The sequence below is a fragment of the Mucor mucedo genome, assembly GCF_025094135.1.
Source record: "Mucor mucedo strain NRRL 3635 chromosome Unknown EV154scaffold_334, whole genome shotgun sequence".
Lineage (NCBI taxonomy): Eukaryota > Fungi > Mucoromycota > Mucoromycetes > Mucorales > Mucoraceae > Mucor > Mucor mucedo.
Window position 1 is genome coordinate 9,484 of NW_026252618.1, and position 8,588 is coordinate 18,071.

Genomic DNA, 8,588 nt, shown 5'->3' on the forward strand with positions numbered 1-8,588 from the left:
ATCAGTGATGGAGTACTTTGAACGAGTGATGCGCTTGACGTACTCGATGATACAGGTACGGTTTACTGGTATGCTGCAGTCATTCATATGATTCACGAATTTTTCCACTTCTTCGTCTAGTTGAGGATACTTGGGTAGCTTCAAACTCTTGCTTCTTGATAACAACAATGTTAGAATACAACTGATCGGCATTTTTGAGGATGATTGACACATTTTGTTGTGAAAGAGGTTTTATTAAATCAAACTTTTTTTGTGTCCATTTTCCGAGCTCTATCTGATTGGTGTTTCCCATTCCAAACTGATCTAAAATTTAATTTTTTGGGAAATTGTAAGACGTAAACGTGTGTTGCTCATATTGAATAAAATAATAATATGCAAGGATTGACAAAGTGTATCCAAAGTTTTATTGTATAAGATATTTAAAATTTAACAGCAGCTGGCGCCTGGTGACTGTTTTTTAAGAGTAGTCACGATTTTCGATATAAGGGTATTTTCTATTTAAGGGTGAGATTTCCGAAATTTCTGGTCACCCTTAAATCGAGCGACTACTGTAAAAGAAAGGTGAAAATTCTTCAAGCTCTTGAGCTGATTCGACACTATCTACCAATTGGGCTTGTTGAACACGCATATTTATAGACAGTCGTAAATGTTTTATGTGCCTAAAAAGATGAGACGTAATCATACATGCTTGAATTATATCATATTTGGTACCCTTTGGAACGACAGGCAAGACTTGTCGAAAATCCCCACCAAAAACAATCAATTTTCCACCAAAAGGAACCCTATCGAGACATTCATCTTGATGTCTCATGATGTCTCTGAAACGTCTATCAACAGTTTCTAAAACATCACGACTAATCATAGAAGCTTTATCCCATACAATTAAAGACGATGAAGCTATCAATGCGGCGTTGTTACTTCTTGGTTTTAAAAAACACATGAATGCTTGATCACAATGTAACGGAATCCCAAATCTTGAGTGAGCAGTACGGCCCCCTTTCAAAAGTAGTGAATCTGTTCCACTTACAGCCACAGAAAGAGCGATGCAATTTGTTCTTCTAACACCCTGTAATAAAGCAGTGAAAACAAATGTTTTTCCGGTGCCGCCAGGACCATCCAAAAAACACAGGTTATCTTTAAAATGAAAACGTGCGTTGTGTTGCACTTTTCACCATTGAACAATTCGATGATACCTTAAAAACCAGCACGTTGATCAGTATTAAAAGGCAGTTCAGCAGGGTCTATCATTGACCTTTCAGCCTCCAAACACAATTCACGCTGTTCACGTTCAAGCCAAGACATGCCGTCAAAATCAAAATTTCTACCTGTATTTCGGGTATCAATGGAAGGTAGAATGAATCCAGCAAAATCATCAAGGTTGATATTATATGCATCTAACATTTCATCTAAATCCCAGAGACAATTACCATATGCTTCTTCTTTCATTTCATCAGTTAAAATGGAATTATCATCGGTCAAAAGTCTTTTCTGTGCCAACAGATAATCGTAGGCCAGGTTGTCCTTATGCGTGATCCATAGCTGAAAAGGACTTGATGGATTACAAAAAACTAATATGGTGACAAATAGCCGTCTTAACATGAATGGTGATTGAGACGTATCACTCTCCAGTAGACATGTGTCCCATTGTTCGTCATCCGCAAGTAATCCCTTGGCACGGGCAGCTGCTTGATATGTTGCATATAATACCCCTTCTACAGTACGCATATCTTCAAAGCTTTTTGCTCCACGGACATAATTTAGCAGTGATCTTAAATAATATTTTTCTGATTCTTTTGGTGAAACAGAATATATACGAACTATCGTTTGATTAAAGCCTCTCTGCAAGTGTAATATTCAGGAAATTCATGATCTAAATATTGGTTGGCATTTGGATCTGTTCTATTTATGATGAACCAAGCGGTAAGGGTGGTATTTTTACTTGCTGAATTTGCAAGAACATCGCGCAAATTAGCTCCTTCAGCAAAACATACTGTTTCTTGCCCAGGGAGATGCATACTCAATCTTTGGTGAGAAGGAAGCTCTTTATGCAAAGAAAATCCAAATATTCTCCATAAAGCCTCAGGTGCAGAAACATATCGTGCATCGATGAAGGGATTGATTTCATCATGTGACACTGTACTGGCGCTGGCTTGTTGGTCATTACTACTAATTTGAACACTTGCTCTATCGTGACCTTTAAATACATATTTATAGAGGCACTTAACAGCGGAGACAGTGTTACATATTTCAACATTGATATGTGCATCATACTTTGTACAGAGAAAAATGTTGTGTGGAACAACCCAAATGTTATCTAAAGCAACACCGTTTGCTTTCGTGACACTTCGTCCATCTCGTCTTCTTCTATAAATTGGATAGCCAGATTCAGCTGTTGTTGTAATAGGTACAAATTTTTTTGGGTAGCCCTTTGAACATTTTCCATCTTTCATGCAAATAGCTCTGGGATTAAGAGAACCGCAAGGACCGTGCATCATATTTTTTGTGACAGTGGCGTACGCCATTGGAAATGATTCTTGATTAGGTATCTCGGCCAAAATGATTTTGTCGAAGTCAGTTGTAGTTCTTGGTTTATGTTCGGGTTTCACAATAAATAGCATATGGGCATGAGGTAACCCTCTCTTTTGAAATTCTACAACTGCAACGTAACCAACAACAACACCTAAAATATTGTCTTTGGTTATGTCCTTCATAAGGCTTTTAAACTTTAAATAAAAAACCCTGGAACAAAGATCGGGTTTATCAGCTGCAATTTGACCATACAACAGTTCATTTTGAATTTCAGGCCATGCTGGGTTGCAAGTAAATGTTATAAAATAGTCAGGTTTTGCAAAACGTCTAACTATACCTATAGCATCTTGATACAATTGGGACATGTGTCGTGGACCTCCAATATATGAGCTTGGAAGAATTATTTTGCGACCAAGAGAGGTTGTATCGTTATCATCGTGGGCAACAGCATCTTGCAGTCCACGGTATAATACAGTACGTATACTGGATTGATTGTGTCTTATGAAATTTAAACGAAATTGCTCAATTTTTGCGTACATATCAACAATAAACTGATGAAAACGTTTTCCGAAAAGATGAAGATCATGGCCGCAGTTTCTAAACAAAAAGTGATAACTGAAAAATTGCATCGGTGTAGCCTTTAAACCACTGTCAGAAGTACACAATGTATGCGATTGTTGAGGATATCATAGATATAATAATAAAGTTAATTGTCACATCACATTATGGATGGATAATAAATATAAAAGTTAATCATGAATCACGCATTACCCCACTTGTTCTCATCCTACCGTTGGAGTTTGTACACAGGGCACATCCCTGTGGCGAGTAAATATTTATTCTGCAAAAGCAATACAATCGAATGGGCCTGGACTATAGAATATTAATAGATCCTGAGCACAAATATTACTCTTGTCATTTGATGTTATAACTGTTGATCCCTCTGACTAATATTTATATACTCAGTATGGAAGGGCTAAAATTAAAAACATGTTGATTATTTACTATCACCAGATTATTACATCATGATCCAATAAGGCGCTTACTAGTCTCCCTAGAACTATCCCAGTTCTTTATATAAATATCCATAGTTTTTTCTCATAGACAAAAAGAAAAATTTTTCAATACGTTTTTAATTATAATTTTTTCGTCCATAATAAAAGTGGTATCCAAGTTCTAACAGTATCACTTTTGGTTTATTTTTTATTTTTGTTCTCCATGCAAAACAGCCATCCAGATTGGCCAGTAGGAAACATTTAAAGCATATGACATTGGATCAAATGTCTGATATAACTCATTGATTCTTTTAAGCTGACCCTGGCTTTGTGGCCTGATTATTATATCTCTAACTCTGATCTCATCCCCATCTTGTCTACTACCACTTCCCAAAATCAAGATACCAACTTCCGTGGAGGTTGTTGGTGAATTATATCGTCTTGGATCTGGTAATCCTTCGGCTCTAAATACCATTGATACGTCTGCAACATGATTGGGGTTTTCAATTAAGTATTGATTCATCGTTTTAAAATCTCTCACAATGGGATTAATATCATGCATCAAACATTGTAACTCTCCCAACGTGTTAATGTCGACATGACTTACAACACGGTGTCTATTGTTTATTTTGTTTTTGGCATCGTAAACATAAATTTGTGCAAAAGATGGAGCTGCATTATCGGCTGGGAGTAACGATCCGATGCGGTGATATATACTTCCATGAATTCTAAAGGCGTAAGCGCCACCGCCAGAGTTTTGAACTGATTCATCCAAATTGACACCCGTCGAAGCAAAACTTAAAGCATTGTTGTAAGCTCAAATATTGGTCTTGAATTCTTTACTTCTTTGATCACTATTTCTTAATAAATTGGATATGAGTCCAGGTGTTGATTGTAATGGTGTTACTCTGTATTTGCCTGATCCACAGCAGAGTTGAAATTGGGCCGTATTTACGCCGCCATCGGATCGTTCTTGAACCCACATATATGCATGGCAATATGATCACGCGGTAAACATTCCACCCAAGTTGTGTCGATCAGGTAGTGTGTCAGTTTGTTTCGCTTGATTTAAAGTTGATGTCGAGCGCGTGTTGTTCATTGGACCCAATGCACTTGACCTTCTGGAATGTCCAAGCTGTAGGCAGATTGAGCAGCGGTCAGAGTTTTGTTCACGTTCTTCACTTTCGATATCCTATGTTGTAAAAGTTTTAGCTGTAGTTTTTTAATATTTTACTCGTCATTGAACTCACTTGTAAACGTTAAAGCTTAATTAAATGCTTACACAAAGTGGTACGTCCTGAAAATAACGAAAAAAAGTTAGTCAAGATCAAAGGTTTTTTTTAAGTGCCATGCTTACATTCTCATTTTGGTTTGCGCAATTAAATGGGCAATCACGATGTGTTCGTCGACTATGTCCTTGCTGACCACAAGAGGCACAGTTTCTACTATTGTTTGACATGGTCAATTGTGGTAAATAAAAAAATAAAGAGGAACTCTTTAATTTTTTAAGTTTGAAAGCTTATATCAACCGCTGTATTCTTGGGGGAGGGGTTCCCCCTCCCCTCTTGCGGGGAAAACCCCCGCACTCCCATTTTTTTTTTATCTGTAGTAAAAAAATATTATGCTGTAACAAAAAAAAAAGGAAACTGTTTTTTTAAAAGGTAACACTTTCATGCTTAATGCTATGGGCCGTATTCTTGGGGGGAGGGGTTCCCCCTCCCCCCTCAAAAAATTCCTTTACGTCGTGACTGTTTTTTACAATTCCTAATTCCTATTAATTATTTATATAAATGATCATGTAACCTAATTAGAGTACGGTAAAATATGGCTAAATACCACAATATTGATATAATTATTGTAGTTGATTAGGAAATTAGGTTACACAATTACAAATATCCATATTAGATACGGATATGGTGAAACCAGATAAGCTCTATCAATCAGGTCCACTATCTTTGACATAACACTAATAATCAATATCTACAGATAGTGTTCTTAATCAATATGATAGTTATCCTTATCATAAAATTATTTAATATAAATACCTTTGATATTTTCTCCAATTATGAATAGACCATACTTGTATTAACTTTGAATAAAAGAGCTTTAAAAGTATTCTTTTGTTTCTTATTTCTTTTTTATAAAAAAAATACCCCTTGATTTATTACAGTTGATGAGATAAAAAGCCTTGGTGAACATGGGTTAATTGTGTGATGATCTAGCTTACTTCTAAAAAAATTATCATCATAAAAATAACATCAGATACACTTACATCATTTATTCTACACTAAAATATAAATATCTCAGCATCCATACTTAAAAAATAAAATACCCTTCTTTAGTCTTTAAACGTCTTTAACTAAAATAGTGCAAGAAGACACTGCACTAAAATGGTGTACTTCGTTTTGCAATAATTTTATTTAAATTCAGACATCTTACATGTCGTATTTGACGCCTAATTCAACGAATATAATTACTCTTATCTTGTCACTCAATTATAATACATATAACCTATGTATTATAAGTACCATATTGCGAATACATTCCTATTGGTACGACACAGTACCAGCTCCCGCATATGTCAAACTGAGATCAGATTTCATAGTCGTTCCTGGATTGGTCGAGTAGCTGCCGAATATTCTAGTTTCTCATAAATTTATTTTTAGTAATCCAATCAAGGACCCTGTAGTAAAAGTAGACTTGAAGAGAGAATAGTTTTACAGAAAAAAATAGATAAAAAAACAAAGACAATACAATTAGAAGTCTTGTCGATTTATTTGTATAAAAATTGATTAAGAGCTAACTAGACGGGCAGGTTTGCCCTGATATTTATAGAAGATTGAAGATATTGTGGCTTGTATTTTTGACAACTCAGATCCATCGTAGTTTTATATGATGGACCATTCATTTGGTTTATTGAAGATTGTAAGATAGCTGTCCTTGATTTATTATTGTTCCTTAAATTCTCTGATCTCTCATTGGTCGGAGCCTAGAGTTGTGTTATAATGAAGAAATTTCCATGAAGCCGGGTTACTTATTCTCGATCTTTTATCCGTGAAACATCTTTCCTTTTGTAGACAGTAGCATTTATTATGTGGATTTAGTACAGACCCTGTCATTGAATGGATAAACTATAATGCTCTAGAAGTGCCGGATATGGGTCAACTAGCTCCTTGTATATAACAATAAGCTATGTTTCATATGTAACTGATTTCTAAATCTAATTCTACCATTCCCCAGTTTGCGGGTAAATAGTCAATTCGATCTGCGCAGGAAAAATCTTGAAGTAATAATTGAATATAAAAAGGACCTCTATTTTTATCATGAGAAACTCTCCAACTTATAATAAAGGATTATAGAGTCTCAATTCTTTACTTGTTTTATTTTCCAATTTACATTTCCCTTTTTATTCTCAACTATCACATTATATATATCCTTGATTCTTTGACCTTGATAATCCCTAATTCTCTTTTAACTAAATAAAACAAATCAACAGTCTCAAAGTATTCCTACTTTTGTTTTATTTCCTTTATGTCTGAATTTTTAATATCCAAAACGTTACAGATTGCCGAAAGATGGAATAGTGAGAGAGAAAAACTAAGACTTTTTTGGTACTTTTTTTCCCAACAAAAACATAAAAGTGATTAGACATCTAATACGAGATATCATTAGTTCGCAAAAAAAAAAAAAATGAGAATTTTTGCAGATTTTGGTAATAACTGCCATACCTTGGTCGATAGTATCTCATCATAAACATTTCATTAACAATACATGATGGTAACGACGTCAATATCTTTTACTTTGAGTCGTCTGAAGCTCTTCAGAAAATATAAAATTTTGGAACTTTTAAATCCGATCGCACATTACACCAGGGATTGCGCAACGGGATTTAAATTATAGATTCAGACAAAGATGACTCCGAATCACAAGGGCAGTGATTAGTAAATGAGAGTTGACAAATAAGACCAGGCTGGAATATGATCAACTTAGGGCCCTCACAAGCAACAAAATTATTTTTTTAAAGATCCCGATTTAGGACTTTATTATTATTTTATTTTTTATTTTTTTTTGTGAAAGGCTACAATTTTGCCAAATAGATGAATAAAAAATTACACGGATATATATAGGCGATTAACAATAACATCGAATTTTCTCCAGTGCCAAAATTTTCGAAATATCCCAATAAAGGATTAAAATCCAACGGCCCCGGAATCCTTCTATCAGATGAAAAATCAGCCAAATTGGGCTACTGAACTCACCAATGTTTTTGTTTTTTTTTTATAAAAGAGTTGTGTTTGTGATCCTCTTCATTTTTCTTTACCAATTCTTAACTATCCAATTTTATTTAACAAAATGCCTTTCCAAAAGTACACTACCATCGTCATATGGGATTCAGCAAGCACCAACATTTTGATCGAGTTGTTTTCCGATAACATTGTAAACGTGGGTGTTATTCGCTCACCTCAAGCAAAGCTGAATTTGAACAAGGCAACGGAAGATGCTTTTAAGGCCACTGACGCTATCAACGGTAGAAGGGACTTTGCAGCGATGAATAACAAGTGGATTAGCCTCTATGATACGTTCAGAACCAGACGAGACGATGCTAATTCTACTGGTAGTGCACCTCTTCAACACTGGGAGTTTCACGATCTGATGGAACAGGCAACATCGAGAATGCAATAAAACTGTAGTGGAGACTTTGTTGTCGGTAAAGTGTAGAAATGTCTGATTCCATAATCATATTCATATCATCATCAAGTCCAAATAAAATTTATTGCAATTCAGCAACTACTGTAACAATTTGAGATAGGTTCATTTTGTTTTCTCTAGAAATAAAAAGTATATCGAAACATTAGAGTCCTTGAAAAATAATAATAGATAGGTTAGCATTTTGAGTGAGCTTTATATTTTAATCGTTCAAAAAAGGTCCTTAAAAAGCAACGTCATGGATTTTGGAAAAAGCTTTCTTTTTGAAGTCTGAAGTAACCTTTCACAAAATAAAAAAAAATAATAAAGTTCTTAATCGCGATATTTAAAAAAATAATTTTGTTGCTTGTGAAGGCC

General features: G+C 34.9%; 1 protein-coding gene across 1 annotated transcript; it reads left to right on the forward strand.

The window, feature by feature from the left end:
- Positions 1 to 7,877: 7,877 nt before the first annotated feature.
- EV154DRAFT_572625 (uncharacterized protein) lies at positions 7,878 to 8,207 on the forward strand (the record flags this gene model as incomplete). Its single annotated transcript, XM_051606350.1, has 1 exon — positions 7,878 to 8,207. One exon carries the CDS (start codon positions 7,878 to 7,880, stop codon positions 8,205 to 8,207), a length of 330 nt encoding a protein of 109 aa, XP_051449951.1.
- Between the last annotated feature and the right edge of the window lie 381 nt (positions 8,208 to 8,588).